Source organism: Linepithema humile, chromosome 4 (assembly GCF_040581485.1).
Source record: "Linepithema humile isolate Giens D197 chromosome 4, Lhum_UNIL_v1.0, whole genome shotgun sequence".
Lineage (NCBI taxonomy): Eukaryota > Metazoa > Arthropoda > Insecta > Hymenoptera > Formicidae > Linepithema > Linepithema humile.
This window is the reverse complement of record NC_090131.1, coordinates 11,255,137-11,279,552: the sequence shown is the minus strand read 5'-3', so window position 1 is coordinate 11,279,552 and position 24,416 is coordinate 11,255,137. Positions and strand designations below refer to the sequence as shown.

The following is a 24,416-nucleotide window of genomic DNA, read 5'->3' as shown; positions in this document are numbered from 1 at the left end:
TGGTGTGCTTATTCGTTTTTTTGCTGGGATTCGCTAATCAGCTCTGCCTCTATTACGGAATTATTTACCTGTGTATTTGGGTGTCCTCTTTCGTTGTTCTTCTCTTTTGATTTGAACCAACATGTATCTTCCGAGTGATACCGATCTCCTTTATTTAGTTGCTTACAGATTTTGCATGGTTGTTTCGAATTAGTTTTTTCTTTGTATCTAAAACTTGTATCTTTTTCTTTTTTGAGGTTATTTCTTTTTCTCAAATATTCATGTTTATTTAGTTCATTGAACAAGTCTTCGATTTCCTTTAAACTCTCTCTTTCAATTTTGTGTAATATGTAATTTGGTAGGCCCGCTGCGATTAAATCGATTAGGGTTCCCGTATCTATTGATTTTCTTATCTCTAACAAGAGTCTTTCCTTTTTTATGGCATAATCTAACAAGGAACCTTCAATGTATTTAAATAATAGTGCATATGTAATTAGGTTCCATCCCTTATTTACATAAGTTTCACAACATTTGTTTTTCCATGTATTCCAGTCCGCGTTAATTGTAATTTTTAACATCATGGAACTATACCAATCCAGGCTGTTCTTGTCTAATAAATGTCTGAGTGTTTCAATTTTTTTTCTATCTTCTGTGATGCCAAATCGTTTACATTCTTCTTCAAAGGTATCAATCCACTGGTTCGCATTAGCATTCTTAGTTGTATGTTTTTTAATGGTGAATTTTTCTGAAATTTTTTTCAGATTTTGATGTTTGTTAGAGTCTTTTTCGACCAGTTTCATTAATATTTGTTTCAGAGTTTCATCCGCAGTCGTTTCTGTCGTATCTGTTTTCGTATCTGTAACTTCTAAAAAGTAATCAGAAAATTGCATGTTCCCCGATTCGTCTATATGGGTGTTTTCCAACAAGTTACACAGATGACACAGTATGACACTGTGTTCAACACGAACTATTCCAACAGTGACACCATGTTACATTGCTCGACACAATAAAAAGCTAAGTACAACATAGACATAGGAATATAGGGACCGAGCATATCGTTGCGGGGGGGAAGCTACTGCGGGACGGTGCGACGAGGTAAAGTGTGCCTAAATTTGATTGGCTATTAGTTTGCGCAAGCGCGATGTAAGTATCGTGCGACTTCCAGTGTGCATGGACATAGGAATATAGGGTCGGAGTGTAACGTCGCAAGAGGAAAATCACTGAAGGAAGGGGACGAGATAAACTGTGCACATTTTTGATTGGCTACTATTTGACGCAAGTGCAATTGGTCATTATTCGACGCAAAAATATTATGCAATTTGGGCAGATATAATGAGCATTTAAAGTTATATCAAGAAAAAACATTAATTAAAATTGTTATTTTAAATATATTTTGTGAATATAAAAAATGGTGCAGTGTTTTGTACAGTCTTGTAAAAATAGATCCGACTATCAAAATTGGAAACAAAGTAATAGCAGAAATAATGTAAAAATAACATTTCACAGGTATTAAAATTATTTATTCATATTAAAGTTAATATTATATGTTTAAAATAATATTATATATTTTATTTTAAGAGTATAAGAGTTTGTTAAAAATATTGTTTTTTTTTTTCTTAGTTTTCCCAAAGATCCTAAAACTCGTACATTGTGGTTAGATATTTTGGAAATAAATTCATCATCTATCCCAAGTACAGCTCGTATTTGCTCTGTCCACTTTGAAGAGAAATTCTTTGACAGAACATGTTTGATAACTCGACTTAGACGAAATGCATTACCTAGTGTATAATAACAACAGCATACGTATAACGATAACCAATCAGATTCAGGCACAGTATCATGGCGGACCCCCCCCCGCATTTTGGCTTCACTCCCCTCGTCTATCAACCAAGTTTACGCTCCGTCCCTATATTCCTATGTCCATGAAATACAAGCGTATAAAATGTCCCAGTGTTACCAACATTTTAAGAAATCTTATAATTTTAAATGATGGTAATACTTTTGATCATAACCTATAAATGTAATAATACAACGATACAAGAGAGCGAGAGTACAAGATTGCAAATTGTGAAGCTCTATCTCTATAGATTTAATCTCAATGGATCATATTTTGGAAGTTAATGGTAAAATAAAACATTAAAAAATACAATAAAAAATATGCAATACAAATTTTATTACTTATTATTATCAATAAAACATTTGTTACATATTTTATTATATTTTTCAGAATTCACGTGCAAACATTGTAACAACGCAATTGCTTCATTGGATCATTTTGCTAACATTACTGCTTATTGAAGTATCACTATCACTACTTATCTCAGCAGTTTCAGTCAAAGTAAATATAACCTTACGATTCATTATCTGCAATTCACATAAAAGTAAAATTAAAACAAAATTTAATCAAAATATATCCTTATTCAAAATTTGGTTAACTATAAAAATTAATTACAATAATTTTTTGTTATTACAATAATGTCAATCTCTTCTAATTTCGTTGTTACAATAATTACAATAATGTCAATCCCTCCTAGTAATAAAAATGGAGAATTATAATGCCCTCTACTGAGATTTTCAGAAATTAGATTTACACTTTATCGTTCCAACAAAAGTTTCACACGGTGTAACACAGTGCAATTTAGCGTGTTTTAGTTGGAAAACATCCTATATGTATCACGTAGGCCTTCTGACATTTCAATCCACACATTTCTTTTTTGATGTCTTTTTCTTATTGTATTTTTCACTTTTGCAAATGTCTTTGTTTTACATAACTCTATGTGTAATGAGGCTTGTTGCAATTCGTTTGGTATTTCAAACGTTCTGCCTTCAGTAGTCGTTATTGAGGTTATGCACAAGACGTTTGATTTTCCGTCTGCGGCTGGTTTTGCCGTGAATTCGAATTGCAACTTATCCATGATAATGAGTTTTAACCCTTATTGTAGAGTAAAATTGTCGTTTTATAATGGATTTTGTATCTTAAGGAAGAATAACCATCAAGTCAACCACGTGTTGCTCTGTAAATAGAGTTTATTCTATAGCTTACATTATATTTACAACCTAATTACACAGCTATTCGCTCTCCCCTTACCTGTAAATAGAGAAACGACAATTAAGGTTTCTACTTTAATGGTCACTTCCCTCTTTACCACTTTCTATCAATAGTTTATCTATCAATCTGCGATTTCTATCTATCTATCTGTCGTGGCAAAGCTTTTCTCCTCTGTCTCGTGCTTAGCCTAACCTTTCTCTATATGCTCATTGTCAGTCGAGCCCGATAATCCGCCTTACCGACGCTCCTAAAGCGCGGTAAGATCTGAATTAAAGAAATACATTTTCTTTATATATATATAAATTGTAATAATAATAAATTTTTTTTACAAAATAGCCGGTTTCAACGAAAGGACTATAATGGCTGCTATAAATGATTTGAGAAGTCGTATTGATAAGCTCCATGTTACAGTTATAAAAATTTATGCTGCAACGTTATCCTGAAGAAATTGGTGAAAATTTTATCGGAATTCCAAGTCTTCCATTAACTTCCATGGAGGAATTCTACAATTGGGAAGATTTCAATTTAAATGAAGAAAAAAATTAATAATGGTAAACAAATATTTTTTCTCTTCCTTATTTTAAAAATATTATTTATAGTAGTTGCTTTTATGTATATATTATCATGTTTTACAGATTCGATTATTAGTAGAGCATGGCAGAGAAGATTTAAAAGGTTCGGTGTATTGCATTATGCGCAAGCTGATGACAAACAAAGTCGCAGTAAATTTTAATTCAAAAGGAACAAATAGAGAAGAAGCAAAAATTCAGAAAAAGAAATTTCAAGATACAATATCTTATGGTCTTGTCATTGGTAAGATTTATATATTATTAATATTATATAAATATATGGATTAATCTCTATAATCAATCTAAATTTTATAGTTACATCAAGAATATATTGCATTACCTAACATATTTACGTTAAGAATATATTCAATTATATATGATACTGTTTTGTTTGCAGCTGCTTTAAAGAGGCATTCACAAAAAAGAAAAGATAGAGGTCTCCATTTTGTGTATAATAGAAAAACTACAGACTCCCATATTGCGAACTGGTTAAAAGATGCAAAAAAGCGTCTTGAAAATGAAGAGCTTAGATTAAGAAAACAACAAAATGAGCAAACAGAAGGCAATGAAAGTGACTAGAATCTAAAACTGCTGTATTTTTGCTTTTATTTTTTCTTTTCATTTATATGCATATGTATGTAATTAATATTTGTTCTTTAATTACATCTTACATATTTGTTCTGTATTTTATGTACGCACGTACATATATTAGAATGACTTAGTATATGTTCTTTCTTTTATTATTTTATATATGTATACATTTCATATGCCATATATTTTTTTGTAATATTGTAATGTTTTAAAAATAAACACTATGCAATTTACATGTTTCCCTTTATTTTTAGTATAAAATTCATTCGATTATAAAACAAGAATTCATGTGGATATTACGAGGATATGTCTAGAAAATTCGTCGAATTTTTATATGGATTTCCATGTTAAATTGATTATCATATCCACGTGGATTCTAGTACCGTTTGTGAATAGATCATCCACTCGAACATCCATGTGGAATCCACGATATTCATCCACATAGTAGTAACGTGGATTTCACGTACTGTTTTTGTCGGGCTGTTGCTAAGGACTTTTGTTCTAAAAATAGCGATGACGCCTTCTGATACCAATTCTATTACCCCCTCCAATTCTAAGAAAAATAATTATCGCCTTTGTGTAACCCCTGTAATCTGATACCAAACATTACCCTCTCCAATTCTAAGAAACGGCGCCCAAATGCTGCCTAAGAGCCTTTGTTCTAAAAATAGCGATGACGGCGCCCAAATGCTGCCTAAGGGCCTGTGTTCTAAAAATAGCACTGCCTAAGAACCTTTGTTCTAAAAATAGCGATGAGTAATCTGATACCAAACATTACCCCCTCCAATTCTAAGAAAAATAATTACCGCTTTTGTGTAACTTGATACCCTCCCTGTAATCTGATACCAAACATTACCCCCTCCAATTCTAAGAAAACATTACCCCCTCTCCTCCAAAACGACCCCCTCCACTCCAAAACGATGACGTCATTACCCCCTCTCCTCCAAAATTACCCCCTTCCCCTCAAACTCTTTCCCTCTTCACCCGCACCCCCCTTATTGCTCCTGGGTTAGAACCCCCCCCTAGTATATCTACTGATATGCAATAATAATGTTTAAAATAAAATTTATTATTGCATTGCTCATTGCTAATATTTGCTTTGTTCACTTTCAGATGTATAGAATATCATGCTTGTTACAGGCATGATACCTTATACATTTGAACATCATGTCTGGTATCATGTATATCAGACCATACTTTTAAATGTTTAGGATATTACGTCTGTAACAGACATGATATTTTAATCATTTAAACATTATATCTGGTATCATGTATATCAGATCACATTTTTAAATGTTTAGGAAATCATGTCTGTTGCAGACATGATATTTTAAACATTTAAACATCATGTCTGGCATTATATATGTCAGACCACAAGTATAAGTAATAGATGTGTGCGTGCGCGCGCGCACGTGCGTACCATACACATCTATTATTTATACATGAATATGATACTAATATACAGGGTGTTGCATATACATATTGGGCAGTACGACGGGTTGCGCGGCATACTTTGCAGCAATAGGCGCGGTTCAGTGGGTAATGACAGCATATATACGTAGCATCATAACTTATTCATCGAATTGATCGCGCGCATTTTTACTGTTAGCATTGTAAATTTTGATAGAGCGGTAAAGAAAGAAATTTTGTTGTATCATATTTGATTCTTTTAACGTGTTAACTTTCTAAAATTTAATTTTTCATCTTTAATGTGTTTTAGCTTCTCCAATAATAATCGCAACGATTATTCAAGTCCGTCATAATTGAAACGCTGTAAACTCAAAATTAGTAAAAATGCGCGCAATCAATTCAATCAATAAGTCATGATGGTACATATATATGCTGTCATTACCCATTGAACTACGCCTATCCCTGCAAAGTATGCCGTGCAACCCGTCGTATTGCTCAATATGTATATGCAACACCCTATATATGTATATATATATATATATATATATATATATGGGGCATTCTTTCTCAACTTTACACCCATGCTGCCCATTTTCTATTTGATCTAAAAATTTTTGAAAAAACCTTAAAATTTACAGAAAAATGTAAGCTTTCCAATGGCGCGTGGCAAAATTATCAAATTCAATTAGATCATACTTAAAATTTCAGAAAACCAAAAAAAAATAATAAAAACGGTAATTATTCAAGTGTAGCGATTATTCATTCGACGTTTTTCTCTTCCAATTAACACTTTCGAGTACTCTGTTTATCTGTGCACTGTCACATAAGTCTAAACTAAAATGGCGGATCCAATAGGCCGCCAAAAATTTAAAAAATTTAAGAAATTAACTGATTTTTATAAAACTTGGTATCAAAAGGTTTTTCGGGTTACTGTATACGAGTCTAAAGTTATTTTTCGAAAATACAAAATGGCGGATTTAATATGGCCACCAAAACATTTTGAAAATTGTTAGAAATTAACGAATTTTTATAATACTTGGTATCAGGGACTTTTTCGGGTTGCTAATAACGAATCTGAAGTCGCATTTCGAAAACTCAAAATGGCGGATCTAATATGGCAATTAAGAATTTGAAAAATTTTTAAAAGTAAGAGAGTTTTATAAAATTTGAACAGAGTTTTACGGCCAGCTAAATACAAATCTTAAGTCGGATTTCGAAAACTAAAAATGTCAGATCTAATATGAAAATCAAAAATATTGAAAATTTAGGAAATTGACAGATTTCTATAAAACTTGATACTAGAGATACCTCTGATTCTGATGTCGCCTGAGCTCTTACCCCCTACTTTTTGAAATCTTGATATGAAAAAGTCGAACTATTACCAGCATTGGAATATCTCTTAATCACCATTTCTTTGTTGATTGGGACGAAAAGAAACTAGATGGAAAGTAGCCAATCAGAATGATTCCGTTTCAATTCCGTTCCGCTTTTTAACCACTGGGTTCCCCATGGCACGGAACTGTTACGGAACGGAAAAATTTCTAACCTATCGACATGAAAAATTCGCGAAGTGTCCGTTTGTTTATTCGTTTTGCAACGTACGTGCATTTTGGAAGCTGTTGGAAGGAAATAAAAAGCAATGTCGTCATCGGTACGTTATTATTATATAAAAATAAAATATATATATTAAAACACTATATATGTTTTCACATAAATTCAATTATTTAACATGAAACTCATAAAATAGATTAGGTTAAGTTGTTCTTATAATATATAATAGAAATTTAAAAAACAGATACAATTGTATGTAATATATTTTATTGATTAGGAGAAATTCAAATGTGGATATTGTGGCTGGATTATTTGGCGTGATAAAAGTGGACAGATTTCACATGGTTGCTTTGGAAAGTGTAAAGAATTATTAATGGATAAGGATAAAAATCTTTTTAGAAATGGTACGTATATTTGTGCCTACAAAAGAGGCAATATATTCAACAAACTATTATTTATTTTTTAAGAACTGTCATTCATTTAATTAATTAAGAACTGTCATTAATTTAATTAATTGGCATGTAGAGAATGAGACTGGTGGAAATAGCACTATTGAAGAAAGTACCTACGAGAAAGAAAATATTGATGAAAATCTTGAGGAACACATTGATATCGATAAACTAGATGAAGATTTAATAAGTGCAGTAAAAGAAAGACCAGCATTATATGATTTTCGCATACCGGTGAAAGAGCGAGGAAGGAAACAAAAAGACAGCTTATGGCGAGAAGTCAGCGTACGTTTGAAAGGTAGTATTTATATTTATTTATTTATATATTTATTTATATTTATTTACTTATATATACAGAGTGTCTGGCAATAATCGCCCCACCGGTCATATACAGGTAGAGGAGGTCAAATCGAGTAGAAAAGTCCTTTACCATTTTTTAATTTTCATAATAAGTATTGAGTAATTAACGAAAAAAGATCGGCGAATCCGCGCGAGTAAAGCGCGCGCGGTGAGAAGGACGTCCCACTGCTACGCAATCACTAGGCGCGCGATGAAGCGTTGGGAGGAGCGCTCTACAAATGACAATGGCAACATACGAGCGGCGCGTAACGCTAGATCCTTGTGTCCTAGTGATCGCGTAGCAGTGGGACGTCCTTCTCACCGCGCGCGCTTTACTCGCGCGGATTCGCCGATCTTTTTTCGTTAATTACTCAGTACTTATTATGAAAATTAAAAAATGGTAAAGGACTTTTCTACTCGATTTGACCTCCTCTACCTGTATATGACCGGTGGGGCGATTATTGCCAGACACCCTGTATATTTATTTGCAAGGTTTTCTGTATATAAGCAAACACACACGCACACATATGTATATATAAAACAAGTATTACACATTTAAATATATTTTTTAATTACATTATGTGTTGTAGGTTTATATACCGCTACTGAAGCGGAAAAACGATAGACCTATTTAAAAGATTGTTATAGGAAAGCAAGAAATATATTTAAAAAAAAACAAAGTATTGTGCAAAAAAGTGGTGCGGCTGGTATATCAAAAAAATATGAAATGAAACCGTCCTTTCGTCACTACAATGTAATGAATTTTTTAAATGATATGTTGGAATATCGACAGTAAGTTCAAGAATAGTGGTAGTTTTATTGATAATAATTATATAGTAATAACATCCTAACATTTATTTCAGAAAATTATTAATTAATTTAACGCAAATAAATTTCTTTATATTAACAGATTAATACAACATATATGTATTTTTATTATTATAGATACTTATAAAAATTTTATTATTATACTTATATACTTATTATATTTATTATACTTAATTTTTATTATAGATACTTATAAAATTTTATAATCACAATGTTGCCGCATATTTAATGATCCCTAATATATACCCCATCATATTTGTTTAAAAAAATTATTTTAAGATTTCAACAGAAACATTTCAATAATATTTTATTAGCAAATATTTGAAAATTGTTAACACTTTGTAAATTTTATCATATAAATATTCACATTTGCAATGTTGAAACATATATTACAATTTCATTATTTAAATTTGTATCATAATAAATTTGTGTATGATGCTTTTTATATTATCCTAGAATTGTACTTACATTTATGAATTTCAGTTACAATTTTTTAACAATTTTTGAGGTTTTCACAATTAAATATAAAAAATTAATTTCTTTATAGTATTTCTTTTGTAAATAATGCATATAAACAGTAAATATTATTTTAAAAATAATTTTTAAATATGTACTATTTTTTCTTTTATTTTACTACTTTACAAATGATGTTTTTTGTGTATATCTCCAAATTATATTTTATTTTCATTAATATTACAGTCTAAATACGAGTACAAAGCAATTTGTATTACAAATGCATCTGTTGCAGCGATATTTAACATTATAAACGTTAAATATCTAGCGCTATAATTTGCAATATATGTAATTTATATCTCCTTTCTAATTTACTTTTCAATTTTTATTACGCAATTTCCAGTGCTATCAATATTTTACAAGATAAAAGTATTTTTTCGATAAAAACTCAAAGCATTTCTATATTAAAGGAGCAAGAGAGAAAACACTAAAGCGTGCGAGAGAGACAACTACTGTTTGACGATGAGATCATCATTGCCCCTCTTGCCGCTCGCCCCGCTCAGCATTTGCCCCTCTTGCCGCTCGCCCCGCACAGCATTAGCCCCTCTTGCCCCTCGTCCCTCTTTGCGCATAAGGTAACCTTCTTTCTATAGATCTTGGTGCTGCGTTTCGTTTCTGCTGCCAGTAAAGCCTTGTGTCAACGATGCTAGAACTCAATCCGAGATCTCGGTCCAAGTCCTTGAACAATAATATTTATACTTGGCTGAATATAGTTAGCGTTGTAATCGAGTTACGATTCTTTACGATGATTTTCTATGTTATATTGCCAAGTTGGTTTATAGATATCATCAAGTGATGCACCGCTTGATTTCGAATGTTTTATTTTATTTAGATGGTCCAGATATTGTGATCTTAAATTATTAATTTTTTTTTTGCAATTTCAATTGTTAGTGGTTGTTAGTGGTCTTGTTAATTCTTTGTACTGATTACAGATTATCTGTAAAGCTTGATCTCGTTTCATACGATTATGATAATCAACACTTTTTGTAACATATAAACAAGAATGTTGTTGATATAACATTAATAAAATTTTAACATTTTCCTTATTATCCATTTTTTATTATAAAAGAAGTTTTTTCTGAAAATCAATTTTATATATTATACTTTTCTTGAAAAATAATATGTATATATAGGTTATAATATATTTTTAATGTCTAATCTAATCTGCATTAAAACTAATAATAACTACTTATGTAAATCTTATTAATTATTAATTTTATTAATTTATTTTATTTAAGAATTATATTTCTCTTATTTTTTCAATTCTATAATTACTTACTAAAATATTATTTATATTGTTCACAGTATCTCGTATCACTATAAGTATCTTATATTTTGTCTTGACAGATAGCAAAAGAAACTAGTAAAATCTAATAACTCGCAATAACTCGTTCCGAAAAATGGGACGCAACGCATTTTTTCGTTTGAGCTTCTTATTCGAGTTTTGCATCCAAATTCAGTGTGTACATGATCCGAGTTCTAGTAACTTTCCCTCAGTCCGAGATCTCGGACCGAGTTCTAGTATCGTGGACACAAGGCTTAAAGCCAGTAAAAGTCAGATGTAATAACGTCAAGTCTGAAAAATAATTTTCATTACATATTTAATTTTAAGAAATTGTATGTTTAATTAGTTATTCAGACTAATAATAAAAGGCAGTAATTATGGAAAAATATATTTTACTTGACAATATTCTTTTCGAATCTTCCACTAGTGCTTCTTCGAGTGACAGTGATGACAATGAAGAATTATTAAATATTATAATAAATAATAATAGAAATAGAAATAATAGAAGAGTTCCAAAAATAAAAAATTATTTGGAGCATATTGTTGCACTATACACAGATATCGAATTTAAATCACATTTTAGGTTAGTATATATACACTATATTTGTACATAAGAAATATTGCATATAAATTATTTATATTATTTATATTATTTATATTATTTGTGTTAATAATAGTATATATTTTTTATTATAGAATGGAACGTAATACTTTTAATTTTTTACTATATTTGATTGGACCAAAATTAAACAATATTCTATTCAAAGGAAGAGAACAAATTGATGTTACAAAACAACTATTAATTACTATTTATGTCTTAGCAACACCAGATTCATATCGCTCCATAAGTGAACGATTTGATGTGTCCAAATCAACTGCTTGGTTTAGTGTGAAGAGAGTAGTTAGAGCAATATATAGTATTCGAAATCAATTTATTAGATGGCCTACCTATGAAGAAGCTGAAAATACTTGGACAAACATTCAAAGACTATATGACTTTCCTAAAGTTCTTGGCATTATTGATGGAACGCATATAAATATTCCTCGACCGAAAGAAGATGGCAATAGTTATATAAACAGAAAAGGCAGATTTTCTGTACAGTTACAAGTAAGAATAAAAATGTTACCTATGTTGTATTTTTATAAATAGAGATAGTTAATATAATATATTATACATTTTAATAAATTTTTTTAATTAACTAATTATACAATTAATTGTTCTTTTTAGGTAATATGTAAAAGTGATTTGTCTTTTATTCATGTATTTGCTGGAATGCCAGGATGTGTCCATGATATGCGCGTGTTTCTTTATTCCGGAGTACAACAATATTGTACTCCAGAGTATTTTCCCGACAATAGCCATTTATTAGGCGATGCAGCATACAATATCCAAAAAAAATGTTATGGTGCCATTCCATGATAATGATCACTTAACTAGAGAACAAAAAAAATTTAATCATTGCTTATCATCTGCTCGAATAACTGTAGAAAGATCAATAGGACTATTGAAAGGACGATGGCGATATTTATTAGATAAATTACCTATGACAAGAACTAATTTAATTCCTCATTATATAATTACTTGCTGTATATTGCATAACATATGTTTATTACAAAATGATCGTATTGAAATCCCTATTATTGTTCCTGAAATATTGCATGAAATGGAACCATTAGGTATCACTAATATCTTAAAGGAAGAAGGAAATATTAAAAGGAATAGACTGATGGAAATAATTGCTCATGATGATTTTGAAAGAAGAATTAATAATTAAGATTTGTAACTGCAAAAAGATAAGATATTGTATTATTTATTTATCTTTTATAATAAAATATATGTATTGATATGTGATTTTGTTTTTGTATCCTATTATGTTGAACAATTGACTAACTTTAGCTTAAAAAATAAATGAACACAATATTTAAATTAAATCACAGATGAAAACTCATTTCAGTTTTCTATATAAAACAAAATAATCTCTTCTATGTAAAAAACATAGACTTCTAAAAAAACAAAAAATCTTAATATTTTGTGTTACATTACAGTGCGAATATATTTAAATCTAAATACTTTAACTTATCAAATATGAAAATAACAGTATTAATAAAAAAATAATTTTTTAAAAAAACAAGTATTAAAGAATATGTTATTATATTAATGTTTAAAGTAATGTAAGAAAATTTGTACGTTTAAATATTTAAAAATATGTAACATTTTATTGCTTTTGATAATACTATTGAACTTTTAACTCTTTTAATTCTTGCAAATACATGTTTTTTCTTCTCTTTTTACATTGTTACGCCGTGCCCGTGACTCAAAGATCTCGTCGCGGGCTAACGCAGGATTCGGGATCCGTCGTGTAGGGCCAAGGGGGTTGATCCAAGGGAGATAATTATTGAACGATGTTCAATGAGAAATAAAATATCTTTATTCACTTAGCACTCGCGTACACTTTATTTAACGGCTTCCTCACAATCGTTACGATCGCGTAAGATACGAACTCGGAGTTCGCGATACCGACGTGCAGCTCGTGCTTAGATCAAACTTAAAAACCCGTGGTGACGATCGAGTCACCTTCTTTTATACAGATCAGTATCAAGGTTAGCAACGTCTGCTTTCCGTGAATGCTGATCTACTTCGCTTGTTTGTGAGGCAATCCGCCGATCGTTTCCTTATGCGGTTAACGCCTCAGCGTTTAATTATAATCGATTGTTACTTGTCTAAAGAATAGCATTGGTCAATATCTTTGTTAATTTTAAATACCTTATTCGTCTTTCTAAGAACGTGCTTCGAGTTGAAAGTTTTATTTGCTAATTCTTTAAACAATAGCGTTGCTAAATTAAAATATTTCGTTGTAGTCTTTCGACACACAACATCCTTCCCCCCGTTAGAAAAGAAAACGAAGGTACGGAGTTTTCGCATCTCTTATAAGTTTATGTTTTTAATTTTTTATTTCTTTTCTTAATTAACACTATGATTACGCCTATTGTTACGCTTATTATAATAATTATGAGGGCTACTGAACTTGTGACCATAGGATATATAAACGTTGGTTTATTAAATTGTATCGTCTCACTGTCTTTTAGTTCGTTATAAATATCTTTTGCCTTTTCTCCTAATTCCATAAGTTCACTAGGATTTTGAATAATTTTCTTTAATTTTATCGGCCGTATTATTATTTCATTGTCTTTCTTTGTGGCCGTCTCTTTTATTAATGTTAAATTAAATTGCGGTAAAAAGGCTTGAATGCTTGTATCCCGCATTTTCGAAAAGGCTTTAATGGTCATGTCCGTCGTAATTATTTTACAATTTTTTGTTAATATTATTCTACCCGTGCGACTTATTACTACTTGTACATTTTCACGATTCTTGCATTGTATCGTTATTTCCTGTTCTTTATTCGCGGAGTATAGCCACGCGTTTTCCGTGTTTAGAGCAATCCAAATCGTTTAATTCGATTTTATGAATCTTACGTCGCACGTGTTTTTCTTAGCCAGCTTCGCATATAATTGCACTTCGCACAGTGCTCTCTGATTTATGTTATATACTGGACTATTTGACTTACAAATATACTGTTTTCCGATTATTTTACATTTATCTACATTTTGTTCGGATAGAGTTACATAGGAAGCTAGTTCTAGATTGACAGCTATTATATGCTGGTTCTAATTTTTTCAATCTTCAACAACTTGCATGTATCCTTAAATACTTCGCTGAGAAAATTTGTTCCTTGGTCAGTCAGGATTTTTTCAGGGATTCCATATTCCAAAACGATTTTTGTCACGAATTCTCGCGCTATCGTGCTTGCCTCTTGATTATTTATAGGCATTGCCTTACTGAATTTCGTTAGATGATCTTGGAAAGTTAATATGTACTTGTTTCCGCTTTCCGTTTCTGTCATTGGCCCTATTTTATCCAATGCGCATTTTTCAAACGGTTTATCCGGTGTATCTGTGAGAATCATGGGTGCTTTATTCCTTATCTTTAGTTTATTCTTTTGACAATATTCGCATTTTGCGATGTATTTCTCGACGCCTTTCGTCAATCCTTTCCAATTATGCGTTAATCGTATGCGCTTGATAGTGCGCTGGATTCCTTGATGCCCGCCGATCGGTGCATCGTGATATTCATATAATATTTATTGTTTCTCTCCCTCTGTATATATCTTTCTTTCTTCCTTCTTATCTTCTTCTTCTTCTTCTTTCTCTTCTTCGCTTTCTCTCTCTCCGTCGACCGTGTGTATGCCGTGCGCGACGTTGCGACTTAACGCGTCAGCATTTGTATTGCTCTTCCCGGCCTTATGTACGATCTCATAGTCGTATTCTTCCAATTTTAATCTCCATCGAATTAATCGTGAGCCTGGGTCGGTTACATTAAATAACCATACTAGTGGTTTATGGTCGGTTACGATCTTGAACTTTGTACCATATATATACGGACGAAAATGTTTGACCGCCCATACTATCGCCAGTAATTCTTTTTCGGTCGTATTATAATTTTGTTCCGCCTTTGAGAGAAGTCGGCTAGCGTACGCTATTGGACGATCTTGTCCTATTTTTCCTTGAGATAATATTGCGCCTATCGCAAAATCAGATGCGTCTGTCGTGACTATAAATTCATTATTAAAATCAGGGTAATTTAATACCGGTGCAGTAATTAACTTGCTTTTTAGATTTTCGAACGCGTTTTCTTGCTCTTGCGTCCATTCAAATTTTACTCCTTTTTTTGTCAATTTAGTGAGAGGTTTCACTATTTTAGAAAAATTTTCTATGAATTTTCGATAATATCCGGCTAATCCAATGAATGACTGTATATCTTTTACTTTTTTCGGTGTTGGAAAATTTTTTACCGCTTGGATCTTTCCAGGGTCAGGTTTAATGCCTCCCTCTGTTATTATGTGGCCTAAGTAAACTACTTCTTTTCGAAGAAATTCACACTTGTCCGGCTGTAATTTTAAATTATTTTCGCGAATTCTGTCGAATACTTCTATTAAGCGGCGATTATGGTCTTCTAGACTAGTGCCGTATATAACAATATCGTCTAAATATACTAGACATCGTAAACCTTGAATTCCGGCCAATATTGTATTCATTAATCTTTGAAATGTCGCTGGAGCATTTTTAAGTCCAAACGGCATTCTGTTGAACTCGTAGTGTCCATACGGCGTCAAAAATGCTGTTTTTTCTCTGTCTTTTTCCGCCATTGGAATTTGATGGTAACCAGATGCCAAATCTAACGTTGTAAAATATCTTGAATTTCCCAACTGATCTAATATGTCAGTAATGTTCGGTAACGGGAAAGAATCTCCGATCGTTAAGTCGTTCAGTTTTCTAAAATCTACGACAACTCGTAATTTGGCTTTTCCTGATGCATCCGGTTTTTTAGGCACTACTAAAAGTGGCGCGTTCCACTGACTCGAACTTGGCCTTATTATTTTGTTATTTAGCATTTCTGTCACTTGTCGGCTCACCTCCTCCTTATGTTTCTCCGGCAGCCGATAAGGTCTCGTATTCGCGGGCGCTGCTCCGGCTCGCGTGGCGATCTCATGTTTCATCGCCTGTGTGCTAGACAGTGGTTCTCCGTCGAGATGAAAAATATCGCAATAATTTTCGCTTATTTCCAGTATTGCTTTTTTCTCTTCTTTATTCAAATGGTCTATTCTTAAAAGATTTTTGACTTTGTTTTCACGTGACCTTGGAGTTGTTTCTTCCTTAACAGTTCCAATCGTGTGTACTTCCTCTTTTAGTTCCTCGAATTTTTCAATGTTCACAAAGGGCGTTTGAAAGTCTATTTCCTTGTCCGTGGTATTAATGACACTAACCGGGCAACAGTAGTCCTCTGCTTCCACTATGCAACTACCGATGATCACCCCTGGTTGTGTTTCTATTGCATGCACTATTCCCAGCGCATTTTTGCTTGTTGATGCTTTAATTATTGTCTCGCTTCTGGGAGCTAGTTTTATGTTGTTATGCTGAAATAGTTTGAATGTCGTTCCCTCGACCGTCAATTTCTTTACGGGATAGTCCCATTTCGTGACGTATTTGTTTAAAAAGTCTGCTCCTAGAATACCTTCGTATCCTATCGGAAAGTCGTCTTTTACTACATGCATTTTATGCATTATTGTTTTATCTTTTAATGTTATATGCGCTTTTATCACGCCTAACGTGTCAGCTTTCTGTCCCGTGGCACCGACTAATGTTACCGTTTCGTCATATATGGGTGTTTCTTCTAATAGACTTTTTATTTTAATCAGAGTTAGTGTAGCTCCAGTATCCACAAGCATTGTTGCGTGTTCGTTTTTCGCTTCCACTATTGGTAACGCGATTAAATTTAGATTTGCGTGTATTTTAGCTGTCTTATCTGTATGTGTTAACAACGCTTTTATAGGCCGTGTCTTTTTCTTGTTTGCTGCGTCATCTTCTTCGTCGTTGTCGGCCTTCTTTGCCTTATTCTCTTTAACTGTTTTATGTTGCGCGTTCTCTTTCGCATTCCCTTTTTCGGGTCGACCGTTTAATTGCCAGCACTCTTCCTGAAAGTGTCCGGGCTTTTTGCAATGTTTGCAATATTTTTCTAATGCGTTTACTTTGTGTCCGTCAGCCTTCGGTAAACTGAATCGGTTCGCAAAACGACTTGAACGGCACTCACGCCCGATATGCCCCCATTTTCCGCACTTTGCACATTGCGGTGTCTTTTCCCGCGCTTTATTTGTGATTTTATAATAGGCATTATATTTATTTAACGCTGGGCTTGGTCCTTGTAATTTTTCCTCAGCCGTTGCCACAGCAATAGCCTCTTGTAGCGTTCCGTAGTCCCTTGCGCGTACAATAGTTTTAATATTATCTTGTAATCCTATCTGGAAATTTTGTAACGCCAAGTTTTGTACGGTGTTTTTAATAGTGTTTTTCTCCATAATCGTGTAAGTTTTTCCCTCTATCATCGATTCATAGAGTTTCATAGCGAGTTGGTCCACTCTCGAACCAAAGTTTTGAGCACTTTCACCTTGTTTTTGCTTCAGGGTATTAAACTCTAATTGTAGGTGCGTAACACTCTTATGTGTAGTATAACCTTTTTCTATTTCTTGTTTTAATTGGGCGAACGATTGAATATTTCTCGTTTGGAAATCAAGTAAGATTTTCCCTTTCAGTTTTGTGCACAGTATAGCCTTGAGTAATTGTAGCTCCTCTGTTGGATCTATGCTTTCCATCGCGTAGGTACTAGCACTTAAAAACTCCTGTATTCTATTTTGTGCTGTCCCGTCGATTTCCGGTATTAGGCTTCGGGCTTCTTTCAACTGCATATAATTGTTAGAATGGGTTGGCCTATTCCTTACGTCAGCGGGGCCTTGGCCGTACGATACGTTTACTTCTGGCGCGTTTATCGCTCTACGTGACGCGTTATTTAGTTCACGGTTACTAGTTGATCCTTGTTGCTGCCCTTGTATACCGTATATTTGTGCGTTAAATCGTTCGTGCAAGTTAAGTATCTGTTGGTGTAAATGTTCTTGCAGCACTTGCGTTTGCGCTCGCATCTCGTTTATCGCGTCTGCTAGCACTCTGATCTGTGTCTCTATTAAATTCTCTTGTATGTCGTTTGTGGCATTGGTCACATTCCCGTCTATGTTGATCTGTCGCCGCGGAGGCTCTCCGTCCTCGATTCGTGCGGTTACGTCGTTTGGCGGTTGTGCCATTGTTATTTCGTTGTTTAATTCTCGTGGATCAAAGATACTACTATCGTACGTAGTCGATGCAGTCTCAGTGCGCTCCGATATTCTACTCAATGGCCTCGTGGGTGTAGGCCTATCCTGGCGCGAATCCTCGCTTACTCCGGATATTAAACTGTTATCTAATTCGCGGAAAGAATATTCTCGCGTTGTTTCAACGTTTTCTTCGACGTTCGCGACGCTTTCGTCTTTATCGTTTACTACGAATTCTCGCGGTGTTTCGCGCGGTTCCCTCTCGGGGTTATTCAAAACGTTTATTGCGCGTCGTCCTTGGTCGCTTAACAACCAGGATTGATTCGGTTGTAAACCGGGGTCGTTTTTACTCGGATTACCGCCTAGCCAATATGGAAAACCGTGTCCTTCGCGTCTTTCGGACATTCGCTCTTATTTTACTAATGCGTCTTTATTTCGACTTACATTAATACGCTCGCTCGCATGGTGTTGCGTTGCTCGCTGCTCAGTGCTTCGCGGTGAGGTAAGTCACGTTCCGTTCTCGCTGTGCAGTGGCCCTTGCTCGGATTTCGCTGACTCTGCTTGGTCGTTGTGCTCCGTCGGACTTTCTCAGCTGCTTATTGCTCGAACTGCCTTGACTGGACCGCTTCCTCATGGAGATTTTATTTTTTATTTTTTTTTTTTTTTTTTGCTTTCACTTTTCGCACTTCTAGTTTCCGTGTTATTTTCGGTCACGCTGTTCCCTTGGGTTGATCGTCTTAGTCCTGCTGCCGTGCCCAGGCCACCAGGGTGTCCACCAACAACCGGACTACGGTGAAGAAGACGGATCCCACCGCTGCCACCAAAATTGTTACGCCGTGCCCGTGACTCAAAGATCTCGTCGCGGGCTAACGCAGGATTCGGGATCCGTCGTGTAGGGCCAAGGGGGTTGATCCAAGGAAGATAATTATTGAACGATGTTCAATGAGAAAAAAAATATCTTTATTCACTTAGCACTCGCGTACACTTTATTTAACGGCTTCCTCACAATCGTTACGATCGCGTAAGATACGAACTCGGAGTTCGCGATACCGACGTGCAGCTCGTGCTTAGATCAAACTTAAAAACCCGTGGTGACGATCGAGTCACCTTCTTTTATACAGATCAGTATCAAGGTTAACAACGTCTGCTTTCCGTGAATGCTGATCTACTTCGCTTGTTTGTGAGGCAATCCGCCGATCGTTTCCTCATGCGGTTAACGCCTCAGCGTTTAATTATAATCGATTGTTACTTGTCTAAAGAATAGCATTGGTCAATATCTTTGTTAATTTTAAATACCTTATTCGTCTTTCTAAGAACGTGCTTCGAGTTAAAAGTTTTATTTGCTAATTCTTTAAACAATAGCGTTGCTAAATTAAAATATCTCGTTGTAGTCTTTCGACACACAACAACATTTTCTCTTCATATATGCATATTACTGTTGTTTCTGTTTCTCAAATGCTTTTTTTATTTCTCTTAATATTTGTAACTTTGTAGCTCTATAATTGGCAGTTTCTTTTCTTTTTAGTCTTTTTTCTTCTAATGAAAGTGTCAAATAATTTGCTCTTGCTTCAGTTAATGAGATCTTTCTTTGCTCTATATACAAAATTAATTAATTATAGAAAAGTATACATTTGAAAAAAAAAATGTGAAATTTTTTATAAGGTTTGTTCTTTATTGCTGCACTGGGACTGTATTAAAACGGGATAGTACAAAACAGATAGTTTGGCCTGTACTATCCTTAGTAGTGCAGTCCCAGTATAGTTATAAAGAACAAACCTATAATTAAACCAACGGTACATGGTGCGTTTTTTTTCTGTTGGATTGCTTGCAAACTAGTAAATTATTAAACATATTGTACATTGCATTTCTTTACTTACTAACTGCTGTTTCATTCTCATCACTGTTGTCAGTTAATGGAGAATGTTCAGGTTCTTTAATATTTGATCCTGCTACAGATAATGGTTTTATCCAATGTTTTTTTCGAAAAATATCATCTTATACCTAAAACATAAATATATATATATATATTTGTCAGACTATTACTATTGCTATACTATTGTGTCATTTTTATTACATCTAAATATATCCAATCTTTTCTATCGTTTCCACTTTGAGCATTATGGTCAACAATTTGACGATATCGTCTCTTCAATGCATCCATTTTATTATTGCATTGATTGCCTGTAAAATTATATTTTTTTTCTTTCATACACTTAGAAATGTCTATCCACATTTTTTTATGAGAACCTTTTCCCAGCATATATGATTTTTCTTTATATAAAGATATTAAAAGAAGTACAGCTTTATGTTCCCATTTTTCTATATTTACTTCTAAAATAGAAAAAGTAATTAATATATTTCTTACTTGTCTCCATATTATTATTATTTAAACTTACCAGTATTTAGCGTATCTGAAATGTTTTCAGTGCTAGAAGAAGTATCGTCGTGAACTATATTTTCAGTATTATCAGTATTATCAGAAACTATAGTACTTGTTACATTTGAACAACTGGACTTACTATTCTTTATTGATGAAGCAGAACTATGTATTGTATCTTTAGAATTATGTAACGTTTGTGCTTTCTTTAATAATGTAGTAACAAACATTATGTCTAAACAAATATAAGGTAATATAAATATACATAAAACAAAATTTTGTATATATTTACATAGCTTTAAAGCCTAGGATACTTCAAATACTTTAAGTAATAAAGCTAACAAAGTATCCTAGATTCTAGGGCTTTGTAAATACAAATCAAATAGCACAAAATAATTTTTTTTTTTGGCTTTTCTCGGTTGAGAAAGTGTTACTGCTATTAGCAGCATGCCTTCAGTTCAGATCCCTGAACTATATGACACAAAAAAATAAATTTTATAAAAAACTAGGTTAAGTTAAAATTTGCACATTCATAATTTCAGGGAAAAAATATTAATTTTATTGCTATTATTAAAATGGATTAAAAATGTAACTTGTACCATTATGAGCACGATCATATACTTTTTTCCACTTTCAAAACATATTGTATATTTGTTACTTCATCAAGTAATATTAAATCAATCAATTGGTTATTGTTCCATTCATTTTGAGAAATAGAGAGAGTTTTAGACACAGATTTCTCCATTTTTCTCCAAACTTTGTAACTATATACACAATTTTTTAAATATTAAAATTAACTTATTTTTTAATATAAAAAAATTTTTTTGACTACTTGAAAACTTATTCATTTTATCTAGCTTTTACTAGCTTTACTGGCAGCCACAGATGTCTATACTAGTACTAGATCGCTAACTTTAGGCTTTGACGTATGAAAAAACTGAGGCTGGCAGGATTTCCGGTTTCGGCCATGACACCCTACAACAAAATGGCCGCTTAACAACTGCTCAACAACTGCTCAACAACTGCTTAACAACTGCTCAACAACTGCTCAACAACTGCTCGGCATCTTTCAAGAATTTTTACAATGGCCGGTATTCATAGTCCGTTCTTATATTCAAGATCGTCTTAAGCACGAACTTATATTCGCTCTCTTCGTCAGACACAATCTATGTGTGACAAAGAGAGCGAATATAAGTCCGTGCTTAAGACAATTTTGAATATAAGAACGGACTATGAATACCGCCCAATATTATCAATTTGTATCACCACGCCGGGTATCACATGTGCATACGCACGTACAGATATACACATACACACGCATTGTCGCCATTTTGTTGTGGAGTGTCATGGCCGAAACCGGAAATCCTGCCGGCCTCAGCTCTTTTGACGAAGTTAGCGATCTAGTACTAGTATAGACATCTGTGCTGGCAGCAGAAACGAAACGCAGCACCAGTAATTTTTATTGCTACCAACAGTACTGTTTTTACTGGCAGTAACCAAACCTATTTTCGAACACACTATAGCTTGCTGGAAGAGCAGATCCAGTCATTGGTCAAGCAGGTCGCGGCACTCAACAGGCGATTGGGCCGGCAGGAGCAGCGCCGCAGATCGCGCAGTCGCAGTAGGACCAGATCAACGTCGGAAGACGAAAGCGATCTTTGCTTTTTCCACAGACGATTTGGCAGCAAAGCGAGAAAATGTACAGAGCTATGCTCGTATAAAGATAAGAAGAAGAAAAAAGCGGAAAACTAAAAGGGCCGGAATCAATGGCGGCAGACGGCCCGGACGCGAAACCATGCTGCCTTATAACAGATAGGCAAACGAAAGTTCGGTACCTCATCGACACGGGATCGGACATAAGCGTCTACCCGCGCTCGATGGTACGCGGACGGATGTCCGGAGCAACGCAGGCCCTATTTGCGGCTAATGGTTCACTCATCCACACTTACGGATGGATCGCGCTTCAATTCAACATCGGATTAAGGCGCGCCTTCCAATGGAAGTTCATAGTGGCTGACGTCACACAGCCAATCATAGGATCCGATTTCCTCGGCTACTTCCACCTTCTGCCGGATGTAAGAAAGGGCAAGCTACTGGACGCAACAACCGGATTGGCGACAAACAGCCTCCAAAGCAGAACTGGACAAGCATTAGTCAAGACATTATTACAAGAAACAGCCTTTCCACGCCTTATTGGCTGAATTTCCGCAGCTCACTAGCCCGACCGGAAAGACGGAATCCGCGCCGCACTCAACGATGCGTTACATCGAAACTACACCGGGACCACCGGAAACGTGAAGGCCGAGGAGACTGGCGCCGGAAAAACTTAGAGAGGCGAAACAACAATTCGACTTATTGCTGCAGGAAGGCGTAATCGCGCCGTCCAAGAGCGTATGGGCCTCGCCGTTGCATATGGCACCTAAGAAAGGTGGCACGTGGCGACCATGCGGCGATTACCACAAGCTCAACAACCAAACGGTGCCGCACAGGTACCCGATTCCGCACATCGAGGATTTCACACAAGTTCTTCACGGGAAATCAATTTTCTCTACACTGGATCTGGTTAGAGCTTACAACCAGATTCCAGTAAATCTGGAAAACGTGCCTAAAACGGCGATCACCACACCGTTCGGCCTATTTGAATTTCTTAAAATGCCTTTCGGCTTAAGAAATGCAGCTCAAACGTTCCAGAGGTTTATCAATGAGGTGACACGCGGGCTTGATTTCTGCTACGCCTATATCGATGACATCCTGGTAGCATCTCACGACGAAGAAAAGCACAAAAAACATCTAACATTATTGTTCCAGAGACTCAGCAAATACGGAATGCAACTCAACCCGGCAAAATGCGTGTTCGGCAGAGAGGTCGTAGCATTTTTGGGGTACCAAGTCTCAGCAGAAGGAACACAGCCCTTACCGGAGAAGGTCGAGGCGATACAAAAATTCCCGAAGCCTACCACCGTCAAGCAGCTTCGGCAGTTCCTCGGAACCTTGAATTTTTATAGGAGATTCATTCCGGGAACAGCCATGGATCAGGCTACTTTGACGCGCTCAAAGGCAACCAAAAGGAAAAACACCAATCGTATGGAGCGCAGAAAGAGAGGCAGCATTTGAAACGTGCAGAGAGAGCCTCGCATGTGCAACGCTCTTGGCGCATCTAGATCCGGCAGCAGAACTTTCTTTGACGACCGACGTCTCGGATTTTGCAATCGGAGCAGTAATCCATCAGTATGGCAAGCACGGGCAGCAGCCGGTGGCGTTCCTCAGCAAAAAATTGACCGCCGCGCAGCAGAAATACAGCCCGTACAACCGAGAGCTCCTGGCAATTTATGTAGCCATCAAACATTTTCGGCATTGGTTGGAAGGAAGGGAGTTCACAATATACACGGACCACAAGCCGTTTGTGTACAGGGTGCTTCCGCAACATACAGATCAGTAAGTCGGGTTGCCTATTTGTTTATCGGCAGGGGCATACTTTACCGACCGTGCAGAATAAGGTTAGATCGCAAGTCCGGCAGAAAATAAGGTGTAAGATTGCTAAGAATACCACCGATAGACGGCGCCAGCGGACGGCAGCCAGATGATCGAGCAGCGCCTCGATAAAATCGATTCTGCGCGGGCGCGCTCCCGCCCCATATTTTTAATGTTAAACATGTAACCGATCTGTTTTCGAGAATGTTCCAGCGAGTCGACCTGCGAGAGAACTGAATATCGAGATTCACTCTCTAACGTCGGGTCGAGCTATTAAGTCACAAAATAAAAGAAATTATAGAGAGACTGTC

At 34.9% G+C, this 24,416-nt stretch overlaps 2 protein-coding genes and 3 long non-coding RNA genes across 5 annotated transcripts; 4 read left to right on the top strand and 1 right to left on the bottom strand.

Moving 5' to 3' along the window:
• Positions 1-493: 493 nt before the first annotated feature.
• On the top strand, positions 494-2,577 carry LOC136999750 (uncharacterized). The gene is made up of 2 exons (XR_010890069.1): positions 494-1,485; positions 1,600-2,577. It is a non-coding gene; the product is annotated as an uncharacterized lncRNA (long non-coding RNA).
• On the bottom strand, positions 1,581-3,201 carry LOC136999752 (uncharacterized). The gene is made up of 2 exons (XR_010890071.1): positions 3,068-3,201; positions 1,581-2,993 (listed from the first exon to the last, which is right to left on the bottom strand). It is a non-coding gene; the product is annotated as an uncharacterized lncRNA (long non-coding RNA).
• On the top strand, positions 2,987-4,485 carry LOC136999751 (uncharacterized). The gene is made up of 3 exons (XR_010890070.1): positions 2,987-3,579; positions 3,664-3,841; positions 3,995-4,485. It is a non-coding gene; the product is annotated as an uncharacterized lncRNA (long non-coding RNA).
• A 2,563-nt stretch (positions 4,486-7,048) lies between these two features.
• On the top strand, positions 7,049-11,490 carry LOC136999749 (uncharacterized). The gene is made up of 5 exons (XM_067354395.1): positions 7,049-7,249; positions 7,427-7,553; positions 7,675-7,896; positions 8,528-10,895; positions 11,385-11,490. The coding sequence occupies exons 1-4, from the start codon at positions 7,238-7,240 to the stop codon at positions 8,560-8,562; spliced, it is 396 nt and encodes a 131-aa protein (XP_067210496.1). The 5' UTR covers positions 7,049-7,237; the 3' UTR covers positions 8,563-10,895; positions 11,385-11,490.
• LOC136999748 (uncharacterized) lies at positions 10,846-12,123 on the top strand. The gene is made up of 3 exons (XM_067354394.1): positions 10,846-11,146; positions 11,260-11,671; positions 11,792-12,123. Exons 1-3 carry the CDS (start codon positions 10,941-10,943, stop codon positions 11,981-11,983), a joined length of 810 nt encoding a protein of 269 aa, XP_067210495.1. The 5' UTR covers positions 10,846-10,940; the 3' UTR covers positions 11,984-12,123.
• Positions 12,124-24,416: the final 12,293 nt, after the last annotated feature.